The sequence below is a fragment of the Carya illinoinensis genome, chromosome 4 (genome assembly GCF_018687715.1).
Source record: "Carya illinoinensis cultivar Pawnee chromosome 4, C.illinoinensisPawnee_v1, whole genome shotgun sequence".
Lineage (NCBI taxonomy): Eukaryota > Viridiplantae > Streptophyta > Magnoliopsida > Fagales > Juglandaceae > Carya > Carya illinoinensis.
The window spans coordinates 2,681,954-2,709,536 of NC_056755.1; the positions used below are offsets into that span (position 1 = coordinate 2,681,954).

The 27,583-nt window shown below is 38.6% G+C and overlaps 6 protein-coding genes across 6 annotated transcripts; 3 read left to right on the forward strand and 3 right to left on the reverse strand.

The window, feature by feature from the left end:
* Positions 1–277: 277 nt before the first annotated feature.
* On the forward strand, positions 278–4,095 carry LOC122307823 (protein FAR1-RELATED SEQUENCE 5-like). The gene is made up of 2 exons (XM_043120925.1): positions 278–582; positions 1,296–4,095. Exon 2 carries the CDS (start codon positions 1,314–1,316, stop codon positions 3,834–3,836), a length of 2,523 nt encoding a protein of 840 aa, XP_042976859.1. The 5' UTR covers positions 278–582; positions 1,296–1,313; the 3' UTR covers positions 3,837–4,095.
* A 654-nt stretch (positions 4,096–4,749) lies between these two features.
* Positions 4,750–8,786, reverse strand: LOC122307866 (protein WVD2-like 7). The gene is made up of 9 exons (XM_043120978.1): positions 8,449–8,786; positions 7,440–8,015; positions 6,995–7,360; positions 6,811–6,869; positions 6,605–6,679; positions 6,136–6,211; positions 5,948–6,010; positions 5,658–5,768; positions 4,750–5,347 (listed from the first exon to the last, which is right to left on the reverse strand). The coding sequence occupies exons 1-9, from the start codon at positions 8,515–8,517 to the stop codon at positions 5,177–5,179; spliced, it is 1,566 nt and encodes a 521-aa protein (XP_042976912.1). The 5' UTR covers positions 8,518–8,786; the 3' UTR covers positions 4,750–5,176.
* Positions 8,787–9,563: 777 nt separating this feature from the next.
* LOC122307867 lies at positions 9,564–12,741 on the forward strand. The gene is made up of 9 exons (XM_043120979.1): positions 9,564–9,743; positions 10,399–10,424; positions 10,718–10,802; positions 10,880–11,089; positions 11,259–11,381; positions 11,458–11,515; positions 11,623–11,696; positions 12,108–12,196; positions 12,287–12,741. The coding sequence occupies exons 1-9, from the start codon at positions 9,669–9,671 to the stop codon at positions 12,354–12,356; spliced, it is 810 nt and encodes a 269-aa protein (XP_042976913.1). The 5' UTR covers positions 9,564–9,668; the 3' UTR covers positions 12,357–12,741.
* Positions 12,742–13,881: 1,140 nt separating this feature from the next.
* Positions 13,882–15,351, reverse strand: LOC122307913 (myb-related protein 315-like). Its single transcript, XM_043121040.1, has 3 exons — positions 14,928–15,351; positions 14,704–14,833; positions 13,882–14,583 (listed from the first exon to the last, which is right to left on the reverse strand). Exons 1-3 carry the CDS (start codon positions 15,154–15,156, stop codon positions 14,055–14,057), a joined length of 888 nt encoding a protein of 295 aa, XP_042976974.1. The 5' UTR covers positions 15,157–15,351; the 3' UTR covers positions 13,882–14,054.
* A 2,438-nt stretch (positions 15,352–17,789) lies between these two features.
* LOC122307300 (putative E3 ubiquitin-protein ligase RING1b) lies at positions 17,790–19,954 on the forward strand. The gene is made up of 6 exons (XM_043120083.1): positions 17,790–18,177; positions 18,344–18,426; positions 18,560–18,717; positions 18,816–18,865; positions 19,047–19,121; positions 19,210–19,954. The coding sequence occupies exons 1-6, from the start codon at positions 17,942–17,944 to the stop codon at positions 19,769–19,771; spliced, it is 1,164 nt and encodes a 387-aa protein (XP_042976017.1). The 5' UTR covers positions 17,790–17,941; the 3' UTR covers positions 19,772–19,954.
* A 3,278-nt stretch (positions 19,955–23,232) lies between these two features.
* Positions 23,233–27,479, reverse strand: LOC122307299 (probable carboxylesterase 11). The gene is made up of 3 exons (XM_043120082.1): positions 27,305–27,479; positions 26,265–27,223; positions 23,233–24,141 (listed from the first exon to the last, which is right to left on the reverse strand). The coding sequence occupies exons 2-3, from the start codon at positions 27,179–27,181 to the stop codon at positions 23,604–23,606; spliced, it is 1,455 nt and encodes a 484-aa protein (XP_042976016.1). The 5' UTR covers positions 27,182–27,223; positions 27,305–27,479; the 3' UTR covers positions 23,233–23,603.
* Between the last annotated feature and the right edge of the window lie 104 nt (positions 27,480–27,583).

Genomic DNA, 27,583 nt, shown 5'->3' on the forward strand with positions numbered 1-27,583 from the left:
TCATTTTTAAATATTTTTTATTTTTAATTATATTAATTTATTATAATAAGTGATAAAAATAGGTAGTAGATTAAATTTCATATTATTTAAAATTAATAAATTCTTAATCCAATCAAAAGCTCTAATGATTTAATTTATTAATCAATTTAAAATATATGTATACGTGTGGTGCTTAAAATATTTACGACACGTTGAAAAGGGGAAGAATGTATTGAAAATCCAAAATTTCATTTAATGGCATGTAACAGTACCGTCCAAACAGCACCTTAAGGCAGCACTTTCGAATAACCACCAGAAAGCTGCCACGTCAGTACTAAGAACCTTGGGAGGACCCACTTGCGGTTCCATCCGTACGTATTTCTCTTCCTCCTCTCTCCATTCTCCCTGAACGAACTGCTGAGAGAAGCCCTAGTAACTCTACAATTCTTCCGATTGCGGTGCCTAGCCAACGCATCCGACCATTCATCAAGACCACAACAAATCTGGTCCGTTGAAAAATATCAGCACCTGCCGGAACATCACAAAGCTTGTCCACCGTCGCAGCGGAATTTTCCCCACTTTCCCTTCGCTTTCGTCTCTCAGGTTAACCCCTCTGCTCTCTCTCTCTCTCTCTCTCTCTCTCTCTCTCAATTCTGGGATGAGAACTGAAATATATACAACATGGTGCTAGTTACCTAATTTCATTATTTACGGAGTGAACTGAACTGAGCATAATATAACCCCAATCAGCATGGCCTTTCTTGTTACTTAGTTTGTAATTTATATTGGGTTCTATATGGGTTTTTTACCCCTTTCGTGTTTGATGCCATAAATTTCCGGTTTAGTTTTGGGTATAAGAGTTTGCTATATATGCATGCGTACAGAGTCTCAGGCATTCGTGTCCATGTTGGTCTTCATGCCAAAAAGGAGGAAAAAAACTAGGAATCAATTTGGCTCTTTTTTTTTTTTTTTGGAGTAATCTGTCGTATATTTTTTAGCTCAGTTTGGTTCTCAACTCCGCCGAGGGGACGTGGTGGGAGTATGGTATCTGTTCTCTGGAAATTGGCAACAATTTAATGTGGTTTCCCTTTACTATATACTTCATGAAATAGAGGGTAGATGATTGATTCCTGTTGCATTCTGTTATTGAATATGCTGGTTATGTTCAATGCTAGACTATATTTTACATTGCATAACTTCTGATAAATTTGTTAAGATGAACCATGAATGATTGTACTTTTTAAGTTGCTGTTGTATGCTTTTCTCATCTTGTTTATTTTTTTTTTAAAAAAAAAAAAAAATTCTTGCGCCCGCAGACTTGTACTGAAGTTCATATGAACAGTAGTGAGCCTGATATAACAACTCATGCACCGGAAGAGGATATTGAAAATGAACATCAAAGATCAACTGTATTGGGGATTGATACGGGGCAGGCATCTCAGATCCCCGAATCTTCCTTTGTTGAGCAGATTCAGGTGGTTAATGGTGACGAGCGTGAGTATCAAAGTCCAAATGGCTCTTCTGTTGACAAGAATCAGGTGGCTATTGATAGTGAGCATGATTTTGAGACCCCAAGTGTTTCTTCTTTTGACAAGAGCCAAGGAGAAATTGATGGTGAGGCCAGTCTGACCCCAGATGACTCCTCTGTTAACAAGTTTGATATGGAAGTTGTTGGTGAGTTTGAGTGTCAGAGCCCAGATGCTGTCTCTGTTGATGTATCAGGGGTTGGTATTAATATCAAAGGTGAGAATGATGGATATGTGGCACCAAAAGTTGGCATGGAGTTTGAATCAGAAGATGATGCATACAAGTGTTACAGTGTGTATGCTGTTCTAGAAGGTTTCAGCATTCGAAAAGATTTTGTAAACAAAAGTAGGATAAGCGGTGCAGTGGTATCCAGAAGGTACACTTGTTATAGACAAGGTTATCGGCCTGCCAAACATACTGGAAACGTGAGGAAATCCTCCCGGCAGGAAACAAGAACTGGTTGCTTGGCCCATATGACCATTGCCCGTCAACCCAATGGCAAGTTTCGTGTCACTCATTTTGAAACAAAACACAATCATGAGTTTGTAACGCCATCTACAGCTCATATGTTACCATCACAAAAGAGATTAGATTTTGTTCAAGCAGTTGAAGCTGACTTAGCCAATCATCCTGGAATGGATGGCGTACCAAAACTTGGGATGGGATTTGATTCAGAAGATCATGCATACAAGTTTTACAACACATATGCTGGACAGATAGGGTTCAGCGTCCGGAAAGATTACGTAAATAGGAGTAAGATAGATGGTGCTGTGGCATCTAGACGGTTTACTTGTTTTAGAGAAGGTTTTCGACAGAAAGACAAACGGGATTCAAATGTGAAGAGACCTCGAAAGGAAACAAGAATCGGCTGTTTTGCACAACTGGTTATCTCTCGTCAGCCTGATGGTAAATATCGTGTCACTCATTTTGAAGAAAAGCACAATCATGAGCTTGTGGCTGCATGTAGAGTTCGCATGTTGCGATCACAAAAGAGACCGGCCGTAGCTCAAGTCATGGATGACAATTTAGTTTCTGGCTGTAAGATTCAGCCAAAATCAGCCATTGAATTGCTATGTAGGACAGTTGACAATTGCAAGGATCTTGGTTATGATCCCGTTGATTATAAAAGTAAACTACCTTTCCGACGTATGAGGGAGATGAAAGAGGGAGAACAAGAAAGGATACGATTTTATTTTCAAAGCAAACATTTAAAAAACCCTTCTTTCTTTTACGCCATCCAACTGGATGCTGATGGTCAAATAGCTAATGTATTTTGGGCTGATGCAAAGATGGTGGTGGACTACAGTGACTTTGGTGATGTGGTTTGCTTTGATACAACTTGCAGATTATACAGAGATTGCCGACCGTTTGCATCTTTCATTGGGGTTAATCATCATAAGCAAATGGTGATCTTTGGTGCTGCACTTTTATATGATGTAACTGTTGAATCTTTCAAGTGGCTATTTCAAACTTTCATTCAAGCAATGTCTGGAAAGAAGCCAAAGACTTTCCTCACAGATGATGAGGCAACAATGACTGAAGCAGTTGGTTCAGTATTGCCTGAAACGCATCATCGAATGTGTGTATGGCATGTGTACCAAAATGGGCTTAAACAACTGGGCGACTTGTTTGTGGGCTCAGGATCTTTCGTCAGTGATTTAAGCTGTTGCTTTTTTGACCACGAGGAAGAGGAGGATTTCATTAATGCATGGAAGGCCATGCTAGACGTATATGGTCTCTGGGAAAACGAGTGGTTGCGTGAGATATTTGAATGTAGAGAGAAATGGGCTGTAGCATATGGAAGGCATAACTTTTGTGCTGACATCAAAAGTGCACTACTTCGTGAAAATTTTACTGCCAACTTGAAGAAGTATCTGAAGTCCGACTTAGATGTGCTTCCATTTCTCAAACATCTTGGAAAGGTGGTGAATGATTGGCACTACAAAGAATTAGAAGCTAATTATGATATGAGCCAACGAATGCCAAGGCTAATGGGGGATGTGATTCTGTTAAAGCAGGCAAGGGATACTTACACGCCAGAAATTTTTGAATTGTTCCAGCTAGAATATGAAACATGCCTCAATATTCTCGTCAACCAATGCACTGAGAATGGGTCGTTGTTTGTGTACAAACTCAGCATATATGGACAACTGCGAGAGTACACAGTTACTTTTAATTCTGCCGATGAGAATGTTTCCTGCAATTGTATGAAATTCGAGTTTATGGGAGTTTTGTGCAGCCATGCATTAAAAGTGCTCGATTATAGAAATATAAAGCTACTCCCGACCAAATACATCTTGAAGAGATGGACAAAAGATGCAAGAGCCTGAATTAAAATGGCAATTTGGAGCACCGCATTAGAATACAAGTTGGCTGAAACAATGCTGATAGAAATATCTGTGACTTGTGACAGTTGAATTATTTGCAATGGCTGCTAGCTTTGACAATTTCCTTGAAGAAAACTCACTGTAAAGAGGGAGCAGTCTGCTGACTGAATTTATGTCAATACCGTACAATATCATGCCGTATACCTTCTTCCGTTTGTATCACGAAAGCTTGAATGAATGTGAAGCTCTCATCTTCTGCTAATCTCTCTCTCTCTCTCTCTCTCTCTCTCTCTCTCTCATCCATAGCATAACCATTTTCAACATTCAATGGGGTCTTAGTGTTGGACTTCGATTTTGCCCGATGCTGCAGATGATCCATTTGAAATCAGCGAGGGCGGCTCTTTAAATATTTTTAAAAAAGAAAAAAATACATAAATTCACTAATAATTACTTCTTCAATCATTAAAAAAATTTTAAAAAATAAAATAAACACACTCGGTCAAAGCTTCGGTTCACTTAACATTTCCAACAAGTGAAAGAAATGCAGGGATCATTGAAGTGAGTATGACATTTTACTGTTTTGGCCATTTTCCATTTCCATTGAAAGGTGGATTGGCTATAGATAAGTATATTTCCAAAGAATTATTCCCTCGTTACGGAGATCCATAATTTCCACTCACACTTGCATCATCTACTCAAGCTCTGAGACAGATTTCTTTTAAGATGTCCCTTCCTTTGCTATTCAAATTATTACAGGGGCCATAGTAAGAATCAATCCACGACTATCTAAAGTGTGTTCTTATTAATTCAACCTTGGTTAGACTCCACGAATATATGTTGCTTCTTTTCCCAACTATGACAGGCTTGATTTTTATTTATTGGGGTTTGCTTGATAGCCATAGAAAGCTGCTCTCGCTGGGTCACAGTAGCATATCTTAAGTTTATTAATGGCTCCTCCATTCTTGGAGTTCGGCAACAATATCTTTTTGTCTCAAAAACGTATGAAACGTAAAAACAAATAAGCCACTGCTCATTTCCTAACATTCCTGTCATAACATATCACATATGAGAGATACTTGGGTCATTTCTGTTCCTTCAACCGAGTGAACGTTTAAACAGACAATTTCCCTGATTGGGGCATCTGCATACATGTGAAATCTCTCCCAGGCATTTACTTTTTGGCATGCTGGATTATCGCAAAAATGTGGAACTCTCTCCAAGCTTCAAGTGGCGATGGTACTATCGAATTGCATTCAACGTTGTTCGATGACATTCTGCTCTCTAGATCTATGTAACATTTGTGTTTCCAGCCTTCCATCTGAACATTATATTCTTGTTAGTATCTACAGTTGTGGAGTGAAAGAATGAGTTGGAGTTCGACAATCCTTTCCATGAACATGCTTGGAGCCATTTCTTTTTATTGAAAGCCTCTGAGGAGGTAGAGGGGATGTGCTCTCTACCATGATGCTGGGCTTTCTTCCTAGCTTGGGTGATTGCAGATGTGTCAATGAAACCTACATGAACGAATAGATTGATAATCGTGATTTTTGCAGATTAAAATAATTCCACTTAGCATAGACATTTAAGTTCTACATATACGAAGAAATCGAAAGACGAAAAAGGAAACATGGCTTTTCAAGTAGATATCTTTCTAGCTGCTGCTTTAAGGTGATGTTTCTCAAGCTGCTTTATGATCAGTTGCGAGAGTTTATTCCAGGTGTTTTCTAGTCTCCAAAAATGACCGATCGAACCACTATAATTTGTGCAGCAACTCTACTCAATTACACAAATGTCACACTAAGGTAACTTAAAGAGGAAAGATACCTTCTTTATCTCATCCTGTTGCTCTTTTCTTTCCTTATAAAAATTAGGCAGTGGCCTGGCTTTGAAGCAAAGGCTTTGGCGCAGTTTTCTAATTTCTATTTCTGCTTTCTCCTGCACAAAATGGTCATAGAAGTCATGTCATTGACTGAGCTAAGTTATATAAAGCAAACACGTCTATAATGTTCCCTCCATGCGCATGAAGCTGCAGAGTGTTATAATTTATATGAAAGTTCTGCCGGTAACTCAAAATATTTTGGAAATCAAATGAAGCTTGGTAATGAGATAATAACCTTGAGTTTTGTCTGCAGCTGCAATTTTTGTGCATCATTAGCATTGAATTTGTCTTCTAGCTTCTGGAAGCAATGGGGAAGAAATGGCAAAGACAAAATTCCGTAAGCTAGCAACATAATTATAGTCCACAACATAAATTCATTATTATATGAAATTATGACAACAAAAAAAAAAAACTAGTCCTTGCCTTCTTTCTTCTTGCAGCTCTTTCCTCCGTCCTGAAGCTGAAAGGGGTGGATAAAGTTGGGGACTGCATTTTAGTTCTGCATGCACTCAAATAATTGAAACAACTCGCATTAAAATATAAAGAAAAAAATATTATCAGAACTCAAGGGCATTTAACTCCTTCAAATGTAATCTGGTCCAAAATCAAATACCACTACACTGAAGGTTTGATTTTATGGACTTGGCCTTCTTGAAAAAAGACAGAACATAGTTTCTTTATTTTAGTTTCTTCTTTGTTAAATCTTCAGATAGGTCCTTATTCCCATGAGTAGTTCCATTAGTAGTAGACTGGGAATTTGATATGCTGATGCATGTAATTCTCTTCTGTTGCATTCGATTCCTAGTTCCATTCTCCATTGAATAGTATCCTGAATTATCCGTGTTAAAACAAATTTGAACAGTTTCTGATGATGTTAGAGAAAGATGCATACTCAGTAGGGAGCAAGCGCCATTTTTGGCTGACTTTTATACTTCTAGAGGCTGAGGGATCAAGCGGTGTAGTGGCCCTGTGATTCATAGGCATTGCCATATTTAGATACAGGAGAGAAACGTTTTAAAAAAATGCACCATCAGTGCATCAGTTAGAAAATGTATAACTTTCAAATATTTTTGAATTACTTTCTGAAAGTTTAGGTACCTTCTGGCCTCTGACCTAGGGGTAGCTGAAGGATGCCTTTGTACCTCATTCTTAGATACCTGCAGTTTGAAGATGAACTCATCTTAGCATGCTTGACGATAACTGCAAAGTTGGTCGTTCATTCAGCTTAAAAAAATGGTCCATGTAATTGAGAGGCTAAGTGAGGGAAAATAGGAAAAAGCACCGTAGTTGGGGTCCTCAAAGGAGTCGAGCAGTCTTTAGATGCCTTAGAAGAACTAGCACCAACTTTTGAACTTTCAATCTTCCGGATAACTTTTGAAGATAACCTATTAATTTCTCTAAGTGGAGTGAAAGTGGCTGACTTATGATGTGATTTTGGAGTTGATCTCTTCTTATCTGCGGAGTATACTGAGAATTTCATACTCATGGGAGTAGCATCATGATCCTTTTTGGAAAATATAGGAGCCGTGTGTTTGGCAGGTGAAGATGGGACCTTGATTGCTCTATCATGAATCACTGACTCTAAGGAAGAAAGTGATGGTTTTTCCTTGCTCATCGATGACAAAGAATCTTGATTTGAGCTTGAACTCTGTTGCAATAACAATTATGTAAATACCAAGAACTAAAAATCAAAACCAAAACTAATGGTCATAAATAAAAAATGGTACCTTCAATAGAGGTTTCTCCATTTGGCGTGTTCCTTCGAGATCTGTTCCAGTTGTCCTTTGATTATCAACATCCCAAAGCTGGCTTGATTGTTCAACTTCTAAGTGATTGGTCAAAATAACTTTGTTTTCAGGTACAAGATCAGCTTCATCCGCAATTCTATTTTCAACTTTATCCTTGTCAACGTTTGAACTATACACATTGTCATTGACATTGGAATACACCCCAGTATATGGAGCCTTGACTTCATGTTGTTGGTCAGCAACGTCGTTGGAATTTGGACTCGCCATCTCCGAATCATGGGTACTAACATTATTAACTCCACCTTTTTCAGCTGCTTCATTCTTTGATGCAGCATTTGCTTGTTCAAGCAGGGCTGCCGCCTTTTGAGCAGCGATTTTCTTGTAATGAGCTTCAAAGAAAGCTTTCTTCTGAGCTACTGAGCCAGGCCGGGAGTACCTTTCCGCCTCTTCAACATAGCGGTTGTGAGAGAAGGTAGACCATTTGTCCCAAGCTAAGGACTCTGACATGAACCTCCCAAATGAGATTGAATGCCCCAGAGCATGAATGGGGTTTCCCTGAAGCAGACAAAGATTTTTAACACCATCTCGAAACTGAAATTACAGTTAAAAATCAAATGAAGCCTTTTACAAGAAATTGAATTACAGTCGGGAAATTATCGATGGAAACTGGAAAGGTAAAGGAATGGGCTTGGTTGGTGTGGAAAATTGCAGAAAAAATATGAATTTAGGCACTCTTCCCAGATTTTACTCGCTGAGGAAATTCAAAGGACTGCCAATTGAGCCTTATACAATTTGCTTTTATTTTCCTCGGCTTTGTAGCAACCAAAAACTTGTTTAAGAGAAATGAGAAAGAAAACCGTAGCGAAAGCCCTCAGCGGATTCAATCTTAAATTTATCCGAGACCGTTTCAGTGAATTGTAAGCATCCAACATCTACAACTAAGAAAAACAGAAGTACTAAAATTAGTGGTGTAGTTCCATGAACTGACCTCATTGGCTCCATTACGAATTCCGGAAGTGTAGGAGAACGGTTGCATGAGACAAGCTGAGTCTCCCATGTTTCTTCAAGAGCAGCTATTGTTCTATGCGGTCTTTTCCTCTTTTGTAGACCGTTTAAATTTGAAATTCAAATGGAAAGAAGCGAGTCCACGTTGTTGAAAACTAGACCACAAGCAAATTGAGAAAGAGCGCAGTGTGGAATCTTTTTATTTCTAAACTCTAAAGTGGGGTCTCCTTCTCCCAACCAGGTACTTTGGAAATCTTTTTCAGCTCGGTATGGGTCCCACAAATCGAAATTAATAAACAAAATCTCTGCAACGTTCACTTTTTGGTTAAATTTGAGGCTAATTCAGTGATTCACTTATAAAAACTGTTGATGGCTGAAGCAAATGGAGAGAGCATGGCAAATCTTAACGAGAGACAGAGGAGGGAGGATGCTATTTTGGTTAGCTCGCAGAGGACAGAGATGGAAGATGTTGAATTCCCAGCAGTTGCAACGTTACCATAACAGCTGACATTGGAGACAAACGTTGTGAAATGCGCACATGGGTCCCATGATGCTCTCATAACTTTGTTCTTTAGGGGACATAGCCAGAGGCCCGGAAGTCAGAACTCCAGAAAAATTATGTACGTGTCGGCATAAAAGCCGCTTTAATTCTTAGCATAATTGATGGGGTCTGGGCAACTTGCATATCCACGTAAAAACTAAAAATTCCTTAATGACTGTATTAGAAGTAGCCGCTCTTGAAAATTAACAATAATCAAAGCAAGTTTCATTAAGTTGAAGAAATGAAACAGTGCAGACTCTGGGACTTCTCCATGCGTCATCGCTCATTGACTGAGACTAGTTCTTAGGCAACATTTGATAGGGACGACAATGGGGTCCAGGATGTTGGGAATCGAAGACAATAATGGCTCGTCCTCAATTGGAATATTTATTACAGTTTGGACCAAACGGCGTCGTGCTCATAACAGGCCCTTGATTAACTTGGGCTTGGGTGAGCACAGCCCAAAGTAACATAGGCCCTACTTAATTGGGCCATATTGGGCTATTGGCAAATCTGAAAGAGATACAAGTCAAGGGCCAGGCTCAGAAGTCAAAGAAACAGAGATCCTATGTGGTAACATTCATCGGCAAAGGTGGGCGACTAGACGTGGCAGTACATTGTAAAAGATCAACGACATTCGTAAATGGCAACTAGTGTCGGAAATGAAGGTGGGTAGGCGGTCAAAAGGGATCGCGTTTGGCGTTCTCTGCATCTCGCTTTGTCTACGGATAGTTCAGGTATCTTTAATCTGATATTTTGTGTGCGCGTGTGTATTTTTATGTATGTATGCTGCGTGTTGCCCTTGCACAGTTCAAGAAGTATGGGTTTACGTGCAAAACTTTCTTGGGGTTTTAGAGAGATGAAATAAAGTTACTTTGTGGGTTTTGACTGCTATTCACGAATACATAAAACTCGTTAAGATATGAACCAATTTACTTGAGCGTGTGCAGAGCGCGGGCTGTCTGTAACGTTTTGTCCTGATTTTGTTTACTTCCAAGTATTAAAAAGAAAGAAATCAAGGACCTTTCATGTATTTTAACAATGGTTTCTTTGTTTTGGAGGGGGGCGGGTGTTGGACTGTTTATATTTACCTACATTTGAACTGAAGTACTGGCTCTTATGAGTTTTTATTTATTAATTGATTGATTCGATTTTGACTTTGGAGTGAATTGGTATTCTTCAATGACCCTTTTTGTAATGTTTCCTTAGGTGGGATTATCCTAATCGTTTTTTTTTTCCTTAATTTTATTGATTTAGCTTATGTTAGACCAGTTCATATTTGTTTGTAAATTCTGCAATATTTTGAGGCCCAGCTTTTCATTTTCTTGGTAATAATAATGTGCCTCTTATGCTTCGTTATTGCTAACCCTTTTTCTTTATCTATTGCCACAGGGCTATAAAGAATCTGAAACCATGCGGTAAGCAATTTAGAATATTAAACTTAAATTTTGGTCTAGACTAGCTACTTTTGGTGTCTCTGTGTTGCTGTCACCTATATTCTTGTGGCAAGGAGTTTAATTAAGGGGGACATAACTCGTAAATGCAACCTGAAAAAATATGGTGTTAAAAATACTCAAAATTTTATAACTGGACCAAGTACAATTAGTAAGTGGTTGTCTTTGGCGTCATGTGGAATACATTAGTATATTGTAATGTATATTGTCTTGGTCATTTTGTCTATGTTTGTACCTGATATTATTTTGATGTTCAGAACTCTTAAGCTGGAGCAGGGAGATTCTCATGAGGTGCATTGTTCAAGAGAAAGGAGCCAGGCAGCATGGAAGATAATTGAGGAGGTATAAGAAGACTGATGTTTAAAATGTCTAAAGCCTAGCATAGTAACAAAGACATTATTCCTTGATGTTTGACGCAGTATCTAATGCCCTTTGTGGAGAAAGAACGATATCAGATTTCAAGAAGGTGTAGGCTTCACCCAGACAACGACCTTTACAGAGATCAGGAACAGCACAAGATCCACGTTGATTTAAATGAATGGCAATGTGGATACTGTAGGAAAAGGTTTTATACGGAGAAATACCTTGATCGGCATTTTGACAATAGGCACTATGACTTGCTGAATATGGTATGTGATTCTATTTTCCATAGCATGGATGGTTATTTTTAGACTGCATCTTTTATAATTTTGCTCGCTAATCAAATTACTCTGAAACTTGGCAAGCGTGGTCTTTCCATTGCTTTAACTTGATTGATGTATTGGTAATTGAATCATGGGATACTTGGGTTGAACCCAGAGTCACAGCAGGTGCTTGGCAGATGTATGTGGTGCATTGCATTGTGACCTTGTGATGGATTCCATGCCTCGCAAAACTAAGTGCAATCCTGCTGCTGCTGCAAGGAATCATCATCTGTGTGAGGTGGCCTATAAGTGATGTCTTTCGGCATTTTTGACTCTACCATTCTTTTTATTCATAATTTAACAACGCTGTGCAGAGCCTGGCTGATGGTTGTTTTCCAGTCAATCAAGGTCCCTCAGCAAGCCATCTTCATGGTAGTATTTTATTTTACTTTGTCATAATTGCACCTTTGTGATGTTACGACTTTTTTTTATTAGATAATGATAATCTTTTTTTTTTTTATGTAATTGGATTGTAACAGAATTTTTCTTGCGACAATTCTGTGATGCTCACACTTGCACTGGAGGTCAGAAACCCTTCTCTAGAGGGCACAGGGTAAAGTTCACCATCACGTTTCACTTTTTTCTTTTCTGTATGTTCAGATAGACTCTACAAGCATACAAGAAGTAAGGAATAGATAGTGCGTTAAGTATTGTCTTTAATCTCCTAAAGTCCTTTTTTAACTAAAAGTAAAGATAAAAGGTTGACATAATGTTGAGGAAAATGGAAAACATGCGCTTCGTCTACATGCCTCTCCCCTCTATAGGCTTTCTTTCCATGGTAAGTTGAACTTTAGATATTTGGAATCTCTGCAATTAACTCATTTGAATCAGATAATTGAAGTCAATCAAATTATTTAGTATTTTATCTATGTAAATGTATAAAAGCTATCCTTACATTCAATAGTTTCTAGCAAGTCTTGTTGATTATTCTCTTCTTTGAAGCCATGATATGTCATTTGTGCAGAAGACTAGGAGTATATTCTACCTTTCTATTTCCGTTCTGACTCTGGTGCTGTTGCCACTTTTCTATATCTTCATTTATATGCACCAGAGGTATATGTCTCTCTAATTTCTTTGTTGCCCCATTCATGTCAGCTTTTTTCTGGCTTCCCTTCACATTTTTTGGTTATTTTAACTTTGCAGGGGAATAAAAGGGGGGACAGTAGAGCTGAAGCGCATCTCAAAAGGTGTGAGAAAGAAAAAGGCCTCTTAGTTGGTGAAGTTTTCTGTACGAGGACCATGAATGGCACTCGATTCTTTTTCTATTGATGGTTTAGAGAGAGAGATTGCTTAGTCCAAGGGTCTCTAATATTAAAGCATTTCTTTGCCGCTAGGTGCATCAGATAATATTGGTCGTCGAGTCCCATGTATTTCAGTAAAGAATTAATAGTATATGTATAGGATAATCTTGCTACTCTCGTGGTCCAAACTCATATTTTCGTGCTAATCCTTTAGGTTTTATAACGTAGGTTTTATCAAACTAAAATAGTACTCGAGACGGGTGGGTAGTAGTTATCATATGAGTAAAGAAGACTTTGGCCTTCTTTGGAAGAAAACAATGATGAGCATAAAGTAATGGCAGTTTACTTCATAGACAATGACCTCCAAAGTATCTATCATTATCTTTCTAACTTACCAACTATTGCTGAGCGATGATGGTGCTGATGTTTATAAGAAGTGAGATGACGCAATGTATTCGCTTACTAACTATGTAGCAGCAAGTGAATGTGGTTTTGTCGTCTGCCACGTTGACCCCAAAATACTTCGGCCTAGTTTTTAATTAATTTAAACCACGAATATCAGAAGAAATCGAACCATATAGTGATGAGTTCTTACACTATCAAGTGGGCAGAAAGATAAACTACGACAAATCTAATGGATTACATGAAGTTACGTCAATTTGTGAGATTATTTTTATGTAATTTTTTTATAACTGTAGTTGTACTCATTAATGCTACGAGTATTAAACTTGTACGTACGTGCGGCCGCTTGAGCTAATTGGCACAAGATGATGTGATTGTTAATTGTTTTGGTTTAAAATCGAACATATTGACCAGAGTATTGCTATCTAGGCTAATTTAACTACGGAAATTCTGTCGCCAATCAGGCTGTCAATTCCATATAGATTGTATGAGCTTGATCTTGTGAATCGAATCATGATATGAAGCCAGGAATTCATGCATATATGGATGCATGAATGAGCCTGATCGACTTCGTAATGCCCAGAAGAGGCATTTACAGGTGCATGCATGTGGATTCTCTGGCTGTTTCTATTTAGCTACAGGTGCATGCATGTAAAATAAAGAAAGAATGCTGAGGTTCCATATCATGATTTTCAGTGCTTAGCAGGACCCTATTATTTACCAATAAAAAACAATAATCACAAAGTTAAGCAGTTGATCATATTATATTGAATGGACAAGTAGTCCCAGCACAGCTATTATATCCTGGACAGAGTGATCATGGAAAGAAGCATAATCTCTGCAGACACTCATGGCCGTACTCTAGCAATATTTTTTGTTTCCTTTGGCCGCATGCTCAAGTTTTGTGATGTCACATTTAAAACAAAATAATAAAAGGATACATACTCGGACACTTTCATTATGATGTAGGACACTAGGGAGAAATTCAGATTCACGAAGAATATTAAGAAAAAAGAAACTGCAGCAAATCCATAAACACGAGGGCAGGCAGTAGGTTAAAAGCTTTAAGCCCCGCTGGTCGGAGGTGGATCAAAGTGAAAGAAAGGAATGAACAGTTTCTTACTGGATAGGAACTCACAATTATCAGCTTCACACTAATTTCCCTAACAATGTTCTTGCTTAGCGTTCACAAAACTAATGACACTCTTTCATACAAAAAGAAACCAAAGATGCTTAGGGGACAGATGGGAGTATATTCATTTGCTGGTTTACAAGAAGAAAAGGTCCTGTTCTAGATAACTGAAGCCATCCCATGAGAGTATGGAATCCACACTTCCATGAAACCAATCTTGTAGAGAGGGGGATTCACCCACAGAGGGGTTGCTGGAGTTTTCCAAAGAAAATGAAGGACTAGAGGTAGTATTGTTCGTTTCTTGGTTCATCGATGATCCAAAATCCAAGCTACCCCAGCAAATATCATAATTGTTTAGCAGATCATTAGTTTCATCCAAGTTTAATTCCACTTTATCCCTTTTCTCCTCTATTCCCAGAGAATCCTTCTTAGTATAATTATAATTATCCATGGAATTAACCTCCATGCTATCCTCTCGTCCTTTTGGTGAATTTGATTCTAATGCTGTCTCATTTTTGTCACCACTATTTCCTTTTTTCTCAATTGGCTTGTGAGTCACAGGGTCTAAGCCAAGGAGCTTTAACCTCTTCTTGATTCGCGTATTCCAGTGGTTCTTGATTTCATTGTCTGTGCGGCCGGGAAAATGTGCAGCAATCTTAGACCACCTGCAAAAAGTTCAATTATGTTAGGAGAAAGTACCAGCTCAACAACAACATATATAGTATCCTATGGCATTGCTTGCAAACTCTATCTAGCAATCTTGTTTTGAATGAAACATATTATACCTGTTACCAAGATGCGAATGAAGTTGAATGATTTCATTCTCTTCTGCTTCTGTGAAACCGCCTCTCTTAAGATCAGGCCTTAGATAATTAATCCATCTTAATCTGCAACTTTTCCCACATCGTAGCAATCCTTCACGATGACACATATTCACGCATGAACACAAATTAAACGAAGGTTTGAGAGCTATCATGAGGATAGGGAAGGAATGGTCATGAAAAGATACCTGCAAGCCTAGGAACCATTCTCCAGCAATGGATACCATTGTTGAGGATGAAGTTAATGAGCTTGTGATCTTCCTCAATTGTCCAAGGGCCTCGCTTCAATCCAACCTTATCACAACAAGGTTGCCTTCCCATTTTTACAAGCTCTACCAAGCAAAAAGTGAGGAGCCCCCCCAAGCCAGCCTTTTGCTGATCAGCAATATAAAGAAAGGGTTGCTTATAAAGAGGCATCTAGACCAAGCAAAGATGCTGCCAGGTCATTCATTCATTTAATAAAAGAGCAGGATGTTGTTCATGGGGGGAGATAAATGATTGAATGGAAAAAAGCATTTTGAGTTTATTGCCAATAAAGCATGGAAGGTTGTGATTATAAATTGGCCAGTTTTTTAGAAACAACACAGAAAAGAAGAACCCTCGCTACCAAGAAGTATTCTCCTATTGGCCTGTTTTATTCTCCGCAAAGTCAAAATAATAGTGATAATGATAATAATAATAATAATAACAGCGACAACAATAATAATAATATTAACAAAATTGATGATAGGATTCCTGATTCTTTAAAGGCTGGCTAGTTTTTCTCTTTCTTTGCTTGAAGGCTGGCCAGTTTTGTCGTTTGGAGGCAACTCTTCTCATATTTTAGTTTGAAGGGGTTAGATGCCTTTCACCACAACATGAAAATACCATGCAATTCCGGCCATGAATTCATTTGGAAGCTAGAAACTCGATTGAATCTATGTACATTGAAAAGATGACGTTGTTAGCTTGGGAGTTAGCGTTAATTGATTGAATTTAGGAAGTACAAAAGGAACAAGGAACAAATAGAGTTTCTTCAGTCTTGACATAGTCATCAAAAGATCCTATTCGTTCCTGTCGTACTACCAGAATTGTCAGTCCTCTGAAGGGTGAGATGCTTCGTTTAATCGATACAAGATTGAGTGTGTAAAGAGTAGAAAGTAAGATTCTGAAAGAATTTGATCAGACACCAATTTTGTAAGATATGTTGAAAGATGATCCTGTATCAATATGTAACAGAGAGTTGCATTTCCACCTTCAGAATTTTGTATACTTCATATTTCAGAAAGATAGAAAGGCATTCACTGCCTTTAATTTGGTTCATGCATTAGAATATCCGTGCAAGCTTTTTGGTTTCCATTGCCATCCGATATACAAACATGTGGGCCGTCTGGCCTTAATCACAATTATCTATTTATTACAATATATATATAATAAGATGAGTACGGGGAAAGAAGACCAAGGTGCTCAAGCAAGTTTTGGTAGCTTTTACTTTAGTTTTTGTTGGAATATTCAAAACCTAAAGAACCCTATTGCAGAAATCAAACCTATCGCAATCCATGACGTCTTCCTTGGTGCAAGAAGTCAAGAACAAAGACGTACTAGATGATGACAAAAGCCAATGCCAGAATGATCTTACCCAGATAACAACTGCAAAGCCAATGCAAAAGAGTTTGCATCAGTTGCCAAAGATGCCTAACTAACACGCACAAAAGACAATAATAAAGATATTATTAGTAAATTAGCAAATCATTTAGCTAAGATGCTCATAAAATTATAGGGATGACAGAAGATAGAGCGCTCGATCGAGCAGGTTTCGCAGTAGTTGGAAGATCACAATCAGTAGCTTTCATTGTAAAAAAGAATTCTGAGGTTCCATCGTTTTTCAGCAGATAATGTTTTCATTGGAATGCAAAATATTGTATCTACAGGTGTAGGCATCATAGAAAGCATAAACTACATATCCAAACATAAAAGAATAACCTCCTCAAATTATCCTTTTATTTTTCTAATTTATACCTAAGACTTTCAAAACTGTGCATATATACCTCAAAATAACACTTTTTGACAATTTGTACCATCAATCATAATTTGGTCGTCAAGAACATATAACATGTACCATGCCCAAGTAAGGATTTGGCTTTCTTTTCTCTCTTTCCTTTTTTTTTTTTTTTTTTTTTTTTTTTTTTGGTTATGAGTAAATAGTACACCTAACTATTTTAATTTATTTTACAATTAACCAGTACAAGCATGCCACTTTATTCAATATAAATTTCAACTCAGAAGGTGGTCTGTTCATGGTGGCAGCACAAGTCTGAGGTCAGTTGGACAGTGAGGGATGCATGGGACTTAGTAAAGGCCTTTGCTAATCTCACATGGTTATTCAGGTCTACCATGCTTACCGCAAAGTCAATTAGGTGGCAGATAGATTAGCAAAAAATTAAGTTAAGTCAATTAGGTGGCAGATAGATTAGCAAAAAATTAAGTTAAGGGGTAGTCAACTGATATCTTGGCGATTCAAGACTTTCCTCGCGAAGCTAAGGGGATGTTGCGACCGGATGCTTTGGGCCTTCTTTATTTACGATGTAGATGAGGTGTCGGTTATTTATAACGGTATTCTTTCGTTATAAGCGAAGATTATTAATAATATAGAGCTTCGTTTTTTTTAAAAAAAAATAAAAAATTAATTTTATAAAATTATATATAAAAATTGTTACATGTATCAAAAGATTATATATAATAAATTTATAAATTAATATAATTTTATAAAATTTGTTAAATTTATTTTATAATAAAAATAATTTTATAATTTAATATATCACGTCAAGTCATATCAATTTATTAATTTATTTTTATATAGTATATCCTAAAACGTAAGCAGCAATACTTAATTATGCGAATAAATAAATAATATTATTCTTCATCCTAATCTCTATTGTTCTGATTCACACGTGGTGATGTGATACGTTTCTAACTGAACAGAATGGTTATTTCCTTACCAAGATGATTCCATAACTTAATGATATAGCCGTTGGAGAAGCCAAAACGACATCCAATTCAAAAAAATCCAACCGTTAGGGACTATTACGTGCTACTTCCTTCTTTGCTTCCTCCTTCATTGTAGCCTTGTAGGGTTTTGTCTTCTTCTTCTTTTTTTCCCCGGCTAGCGATTTCTGCTCTTTCCTTCTCACATTCAGAAACCCACCAGAAGTAGTGGAAAAAAATGCCGAGCGTAGAGCCCAGATCAAGTCCAAAAGACCCAGAAAACCCAGATGAAAATGGGCAAAACGTGGACGTTGTGTTCAGCCCCAGATTCAAATCTGTAGCTGCCATGGCTGGTTGGGATGAAGAGACCCTTCTTATTGCCAGCCTTGTTGTCGAAGACACACCCGATCGAGAGTCTAAGTACAAGAAACGCTCTGATATCCAGTTCAAGACCCCACCCACAAATTCAAGAAGGTACGATGTTGGCAAACCCAACCATTAATTAGAACCTATTCCTGGTTGGGAAAATTAAATCACCCTACCGAAGGCTATTAAGATTTTAGATTTTCATGTTTTTCTTTCCTTCTCTTTCATCCATTTTCTGGGCAACTAAAGGGACACTACATGCTCTTTCTTTCAGAAAACGCAGGGCTCAGAGAAGAAGTCCAATTTCAATCCCAGCTTCCGTTCTTGATCTAGATGAAGAAGAAACTGCAAGAAAAGGTATTAAATTCATATGGGTCTTTTCTTTGAAGATATGGATTTCTGGTGCCTTTATATTTTCTTTTCAAAGATCTCCAGTTTGGTTACTGGGAAAGCTATAAGGAAAGAAAATAATTGTTTGTGTACTATTCAGGCACAGAGAATGAGAAAAATAAGTCCGAAATAAAAGCTTCTGTAAATGATGAAAAGAAAATCGGAGCAAAGGAATCACCTGAACAGAATACTCGTGTTTCACGCTCAAGTTCAGCTCTTCCTTGCATGGATAAGCTTAAAGAAGAGTTATCTTGCGCGGTAAGAATGCTTTCGATGGTTCAGAGCATCTGATTTTTTCCTCCGATTAAAAGCAAATGATGTTCATTTAACTTTAATGGGTCTGATTTTTCTTGCAGATCTGTTTAGAAATTTGCTTCGAACCAAGTACCACTCCTTGTGGGCACAGGTAGACTCAATCTTTTAAGTTAACAAAGCAGAAAATTTGAATATACCACAGACTAGAGGGATGCCCTTTTCTCATATGCATTTGTTCCTCCGATTTTTTTCTTGGGATTCAGTTTCTTTAATATCACATTCTTAAATCCAGTGTTCACCAATTAATCCTGTGTAGTTTTCTCTAATTGTAGCTTTTGTAAGAAATGTTTGAGATCCGCTGCAGACAAATGCGGTAAAAGGTGCCCAAAATGCAGGCAATTGATAAGGTGAAACTCTCAGACATAATTGAAAATAATCTATATATTATCATTGGGGTTTACTATGTTTTTATACATCTTTGATTTGAATTTGTAGCAATGGAAGATCTTGCACTGTTAACACGGTTCTTTGGAACACAATACAACTTCTCTTTCCACAAGAGGTAGAAGCAAGGAAGGCAGCAGGTGCCTTGAATGGTCGAGAAACCGTGTGTCAAAGCCCAGAAACAGCCTTTTATGATAATCTGAATCGAAGTACAAGAGCATCAGGTGTATCAATCAGAGATACGAATGCCAGAAGAAGAGGGATTATATTGAGCCAAGATGAGGATGATGCTGCATCATCTGCTCTAAGATCACAGAGAGGAGTCGAGGGTCAAAATCAAACGCCCGAAAGAGGGGTTCATAGAAATGTGAGGAACCTGAGTACTCGACCATCCAGGGTTTCAAGTAGAGATACAAGGGTGACACGAAGAAGAGGGATGCTGAGCCAAGATGAGGATGCGGCATTAGCACTAAGGTTGCAGAGAGAAGAGTTCCTGGAGGTGTTTAGCGGAGCTGATGCTCAGCCTAGCAGACCTCTTTACTCTGCCAGAGCAAACCTTAGAGCAATGGCATCTAGAGCAGTTAACCTTCGAATTATAGGCCGGCATCTGTAGTTTAGCCTTTTAAAAGCTTGGAGATTGTTACCACACATTTCAGTGTGCTTTGACATAAATCATAGATATACCACAATTGTTACTCAGTCCTATTGGCCATGATCTTTAGCTAAGATTATTATGTTGCAATTTGATTAAGTTTTTTTTATCAATGAAATTCCAGGAAATGGTGGTTCTATGGTCTATGATGTCTCATGTGACATGAATGATTCGATGTCTCATGTGACATGAATGATTCATACACAATCAACTATGAAACATTCAACGAACTCAAAATGATTTACGAGTTAGCATTTGACAAAATTTATTTTAGAAAAAGGCCCAATTCTTATGCTGCTTGATGATGAGAAGCTTCACAATCTTTCAATGTTTGAAGAATCTACAATTGAAATGAGCAGTATGAGAAATTCAGAAACGATTTTAACGCATTGAACTGTACTTAATACAAAGCTACCTATAACAAAGGATTCGTGTTCCCCCAACTTGTAAAATGTATCAAGCTTACAGAAATGCAAGAGATATTTTTAGACAGTTTCCAAAAGGTAAGAGTTTTTCTGCGGTGGGACACTCAGTATGATAATGTAATGTTGTTTGGTTGACTAGATCGATTACTCTAATAATGCCTTGTACATCAAGCAAGCTCCTAGGCAAGGAAGATTTAAGCAGTAGGTATGCCGTATACTACTTGCCCTATGACCTCTGCATTTCTATAAAGCCACCACTTTTGATAGGGTAGGCTCACTCATTGCCTGAACTCGCAAGAAATTATGTCGACTAGAATGCTTAGGGTTGCATTGACTTCAACTTGCTTGATGTTTGCAATGCTTTCAGCGGTGGGTATGTGTGATTCCCACTGGCCATACACGCACTCATCCTTACCAGCTCCTTCTCCAGAAACCAGTGCTGGAGATGGTGGCTCAGCCGCTGCTAATCTCATTGCTCATCTGATCACAACAACGGTGTTGGAGCCCTTGGCTTTCTTAATACCATTGTACATATTTCTCTGTTACTAATGGTTTGGGAGCAGTACTACTGTATCTCAAGACCTGATTATGTTTATGGTTGTTTGCTTTTTGTATCAATGGATGCATGGGTAAAAAAGTGAGTTCTTCCTGGTTGCTTCATAGCAAGAAGTTATCTGTACTCAGGATGAATTTGGATATGATTTTAACTAAAGTTTCGTTGAGTTTCTTAGATAAATTGATTATATTGTTGTGCAAATAGCCTGTTTGGATAAATTGATTATCTTGGTAATTTTCAAAAGCCCGACCCACCCAACAAAAAAAGGAAAATAACACGTTTGATAAGAAACATGAAACTCATGGAACACAGTTAATGATTTGATGGTGTTACTTGTATGTCTACACGATGTGACGAACAAATCCTGGTCCTTTCATAGTGCAAGATCGTAAGAAGAACATGATACCTTGCACACAACCTTAGAAAATGGGTTACCCCCACCACTTTCTCAGAAAACATACCTATTTATACTTCCTAATTTTTTCCCCTATGAATGAAGTTTCCAGAAGAAATAAAGAAAGAAGAACAAAGGTGTTTTGAATTTACATGAATGGCATGTACAGAGCATGCAACTAATACAACAAATCCCTCCTCCAGTGATAATAATGTTGACCTTAGATTTAACACACATTCTCACGCGTGGGTCAAACTCTTCTTCAATAAGTAAGCCCTAACACGTAAGTATTTAATTAAATATCATAAAGCGTGGAATAAAGGTTTGAACTCAAAACCTGACTCTGTTACCATGCATGTGAATTCACCGCTTACCTCAAATCTTAATAATTTCAATATATTTTAACGTAAAGTATAAACTCGTGAAGAACGAAGAAGTTGAGGAATTTAATTAAATATAGGATCAATATTGTTATCAGCTTCACCCAACCATTCATTAGGACCACAACATAGTCAATTTTGTTGCAGGCAGGTAACTGGTTTGTCCAATGACTTCCATTTTTCAATTATTATGATTAATCTCCAAGGGGCAGCAGGAGTTTTCTTGCTGTGATCAGAACATTTATGGCTAAATATTGACTTTTAAAGCCGTCAGGACTTCTCGAGTCTAAATTCATACGAATTTTTAATATTTATTATTGTTCATATGAAAATTTTAGATATCATTAAATACTCAATAAATATTTTAAGATTCCCGGTGATAGAAGGCAGTAGTGGTAAATTAAGGAAGATTTAAGACACATCTATCAACCTTCACTTCTATATATAGAGCTAGCTACCACGTACTTTGGGACAATATAGGCTCACTCTCATTGCCTGAACTCGATCGGTGGCCGGAAATGGCAATTACCAGATTGCAATGGCTTCCCTTTGCCTCACTTTGCATGATGCTTGCAATGTTTGTAGCTGTGGGTATGTCTGAGCCCTCTTGGACATATGTGCACTCACCCACATCGACTCTGTCCCCTAAAACAGGCACTGAAGATGGTGACTCTGCTGCTGCTGCTGCTGCTGCTGCTGCTGATGCTCTCCCCTCATCTTCTCACCACAACATTATTGCTTGCGGCCTTGGCCTTCCTTTTGCCTCCCTTTCTTGTGTGTGTTGGTTGAAAGCAGCAAGTATTAGGATCATGATCATGCAGTTGTGTTTGTGCCTCGTGCGGGTTTTGTCTACGGGAATCGGCCTCTTGGTTGTTTCATGATTTGAATGCGTTAAGTTGAACCATTGTAACATGGGAATAATTCTGATCACAATATGGTATTCGCCATCAAGTAATTTGGTTTCAAATTTTGACTCTACATCTCATCTTATTTTAATTAGAAATTTCATATGTTTGGTCTATTTATTTAGATAAGTCTGACCCACGTATAAAAGAATGATAAAATATAAATTACAATTTTAAATTTACCAATTCAAATTAAATTAAATTTTTTAATATAGTAGGAGCTAAATTGTGAGAGGAGCTTAAAAATTTGTGTGGGGGGTGCAATCATAACCAAGAAATGTATTGCTGAACGAAGGATCTGAACAATCCTGCTTCTAGGAAAATGTGCTCGGGTTGCTTGAATTTGCAGTAATTCAGTTTTGATGCCTGCCTTTATAGGAAAGGTAGGCAAGTACCCGAACGATTCCACCTCATGATACTTGGTTCTCTCACCATGCATGCGATGTGACCAAAGGATGCCTTCGAGAACAAGGAGAATTGCTGATGGTGCGTCTTCTTTCCCCCTTTTGCAGAATTATTTCTGAATATGCTTGAAGTGGAAGGTATACAAAGAGGCTTTCCACGTATGATGTGAATATTCCCAACTTAAACGCATCATGTTATGGCCATACGCAAGCCAGAATAGAATGCAACACCAGCTATTTCAAACTATGTGCCAAAGATGAAATAGATATTTTAAACCGTAGGGCTTGTAGGCCAAGAGCCATGGCCTAAGGACGCCATATGAACTCAATATATATATTGATATTTCCAAAATACAAGTAAACAGCAAGAGAGAGAGCATTTCATTGTATTGAACTCGATTGATGAGTGACAGTACATAATACACAGGAAAATTTTGACAAGAACGTCCAAATGTGGCGTTCATTACTCGAGCAAAGGTAAATGCACCTCACAGGCTCAACTAAATCCTACTCCGACAATTTCTCTATCTTACAAAAAGAAGAGGAAAAGGAGTAAATCTGAACATAAATAACAACCCAACAGCTCGAGGAGCCAGATATAGGCTAAAGCAAGATATCCTAATCCCCAGGTAATGGCAGCTCAGTATCTTGATCTCATCTATTAACAGAGCAGTCACAAGAAAACGATCATCTTGCTGTAATGTATATCTTGATTTTCTTGCATCCAACTTAATAAGAGAACTCATGACCTCGAAGTGAAATGTATTTCTTGACCCAGATGGCAATGTCCTCGGCACATGCCTGAGCCTGTGGAGTCTTGAGAAGCATGTCAAGGGTTGCAAATTCATGAACTGCATCCTTGTACTCGAGAACAGGAGCATCTACATTTACCTTCCGAAGCTCCTCTGAGTAAGCAATGGCCCGATCTCTCATCCAATCAAGTTCTGCCACCACTGTCAACGTTGGAGGCATGAGCTTTAAAGGAGGCCCCCGTCCTGGGATAAGAGGGTTAGCAGCTGGGTGGTCAAGATTAAACTCCTCCTCTGCTAAGAAAAGTTTCCACGCAAGTATGCACATTGCCTTGTCATAGAAATAGGAATTTGCCAACTTTATCTCAGAATGTGTGGGGACGCTTCCAATAAAGAATGGGTACATTAGGACCTGAGCCACCACTTTGACAGGATCAACAAGTCTGCCTGCCTCAACAGCTTTCCGAGCAACATAATCAGCAATGTTTGCACCACAGCTCACACCAAGGAGAACACATCTGTTTTCAATAAATGAAAATGGCTTAGAGATTTGATGAACGGCATTCAAGTTCTTCTGAGAGGGTGGGTTTCTATATGATTACCTTCTGTTTACATAATCAGCATTAGAAGTTAATTTTATGGATGCTACCTTATGTGGCTATACTTAAAGCTGGCAATATATCAGGTCTGCAGAAGATCAAACAACCTGTATACCTGGGCTTTTGCCTATTCTTATGATCAATAAAATTTTGTTTACCAATAAAAAAAAAGAATATCAAACAAATCCTCCTTTTCCAAGGGCATTACTACTAAATCCACCGTGTTATTTGTATTAATTATACATCTTAGTAATTGTCGGAGGGGTCCAAAACTACCAACAAGCCACGAAGAAGAAAGATTGAGCATATGGCAACAAGCCATACATTATATATTCAACAAAATAGAAGCAATCCAAAAATTCACCAGCTTAATCATTTGGAGTTACAAGACATGAGTACAAGAATCTAAATAATACGCAATCCTTTAAAATGGCCTTTCTTTAGTAGTTGCCAGATATTTTCAATTGGATTAAGTTGCAATTTCCCATCTCCTGTCTAAATGAACGGTAAACCAAATCACTAGGGCAATGCAATAGAATGTGCAAAGGCCTGGATATAGAATTCAAGTATGTTTTTGGAGTTGTATTCTACGATTTAACCTTTTAGCTTTTATGATTGACACAACAAAGCAATAACTTCGAGAGAGCCAAAAAACATCATATATCTTAAAATGTTCAAGGGAAAAAGATCTCTGTTATTAATATTTCTATCAAGAACATTTCAAACAATTGGCCATCCAACCACCTAGTCAACTCACAAGATGGAAACCTAAATAAGTAATCCCACTGCAGATATGAATAACTTATAATGCACCAACTGCCACCAGGCCCAAGTTGTCACATTGGCAACAAACCAAGTAGTTTTGCATCAACCAATCCACACCTGAAATCAAGGAGCTCAGATCTATCGCATTACAAGCAGATACCAAACTAGTCCTTCGGAACAAACAATCTAAACTTTGCAGAAACAATATTGCCATATGATATCCACAAGTAGTGCCTATGCCAGCAGGTTCAATTGCCAATGGAACAATTACAAAGATCAAAGTTCAAGATGATCAGCTTGAAACATGAGTAATCGGCAAGTGAATCCAAAAAGCTCCAACAAATATAATGAGGAGCCTCACAATCTAGTCTACGAGGATATTGGAAAAACAAAAACAGAAAATTGTTGCAACTTCGGACAGAAGCAAGCCAATAGGTTCTTCTTAAACAAAAGCCAAAGACTGAATCATCCCTAAAGATTCCCACATCCCGTTCCTCCCACCTGCCCCAAATAAAAGCAAGAAAGCAATTGTTTTCAAGGAGCTCGGCTTTCAACTCAAAGACATTGTTAAGAGCAAGGGTGGTGTTCCATTGACTAACCCAAGAAAGTCCCATGATATAAGAGAGGCAATAATAAATTTTTCATAAGCACAACTTACTGCATCTGAACAAGCAACTACGCGTTCTCCTTTAATCTTCACAGTCATAAAATATGTCAAACAGAACGAGAAGGCATTACAAAAAAAAATAACCTTTGTATGATTCCTTCAACTAATCTTGCTAACTCCCATTGGTGCATGGTAGCCGATGTCAGTGATGGACTAAAACAAACCAGCTAGCAAAACGGACCCAAATGAGACATCACCGCCAGGCACATCCTTAAGAACAATATCATAAACACTATCATACAACTCATATTCAATTTGTATCACCTTTTTCTTGAATGATTAAGTATCCTATTTTAAGCATGGGTAACGAAACTTCAATGACGTGGTTCATTCAACAAACCTATATGACAGTTACGACTTCTTTATCAATTTCACTCACATTCATTTAAAGTTTACACACCACTCCAAACCTGAAATTTACACGAGCAACACTTGTAAACTTCTTAACTTGTATATTCTACCACGCAATAAAGATCGCATCTTGTACCGAATTAATTTCAATTGTCATAAGCAAACCATAACACAAATTCACCAATCATATTAATTTCTGAACAATGTCACACAGAAATGCAAGCATTCTAGAAAAGCACAATGAGATTGAAATTGATACCTCGATGGATCTGCGTGCGCTGCCAACCATGGCTCGACCATTGACGCCCCGAAAGAGTCTAAAATCTGAGACTTCTTAAACTCGCCACCGCTGCCGCCGCCGGCACCACTGCCACGCGCATTCCCCATCGACTTACTACACTCAGCCAAATTTGCCTGCTTCCCCAGCCAATTCAATACCTTCAATCCATCTTCAAACGCCGCCGGGTAGCGATTCTCAGGCGCAAGCCGGTAGCCCACCGCCACAACGATCACGTCGCAGAGCTTTGCGATTCGTCGGCAAAAAATATCGTTGGCCACAGAGTCATTGCTCCCACTGACCCATCCGCCACCGTGAAATTGCAACATCACCGGCAGTTTGCGGCGACTCTCCGGCGACGGAGAGTACCCTCTGTAAACTCCTCCCACAGAACTCGACATCAAATTCAAACCGTCCGTGCCATTGGCGGGAACGTTGAAGCTATTCCTTCTAGGGTCTTCCTTAGGGTTGCTGGGGATGTTGGGAGGGCCGGAGCTGTTCCGGCGAGAAGCATGATAGGGAGAACTGGAGGACTCAAGTGGGGGGGAACTGGATCCGGAATCTGGATCGGAATCGGATCCCGGTGGTTTGGTTCTTGGTAGACGGGATTTGGGTCTGGGAGGGTGGTGGTGGGGTTTGGAGTCTGTTTCGGGTGGGTATAAAGCGGAGTCCGGGAGGAATATCCGTATTGAGAGGGAAGTGAAGGGGTCTATGTGGATGTCCTTGGTGGCGACACCGTCGGTGAAGGAAGGTTTGGCGGCGGCGACGGTCTCATCAGGACGGGAGGTTACACCGAAGGGGCTGGATTCGTCGGGCGGTGACTGGATCCGATTCTGCAACCGGTGCTTCAAGAGGAACTTGAAGAAGACGCTATAGAGTTTCACAGCTACGCTTGGCATTTCTAACAAAAACACGCTTTTTCTCTATCTCTCCTTGTCTCTCTGCGATTGTTCAGACACAAAATTCAAATTATGAATAAATTGATAGCCAATACAGAATTATGAACTATCGGTTCATCCTACCGTTCTCCAAATGAGGATCACATCACATGCGACTGGGGTTTTGTAATTAAAGATTGCTTGAAGCTGGCAAGCGCTTCAATGCCGTGGGGGGAGAGAGAGAGAGAGAGAGAGAGAGGCTTTCTTCTTCTTTAGGGTGCGTGATGGGCTTGGCCATACATGCAACTTTACGCTGTAGCATTTGGCTTTTTAATATATATATATATATTGTTTTTGTTTTTGGTTTTCCGTGATGTGTCGGGGGCTTCTTGTAATTGGCTGATATCTTACATCAACCATGCA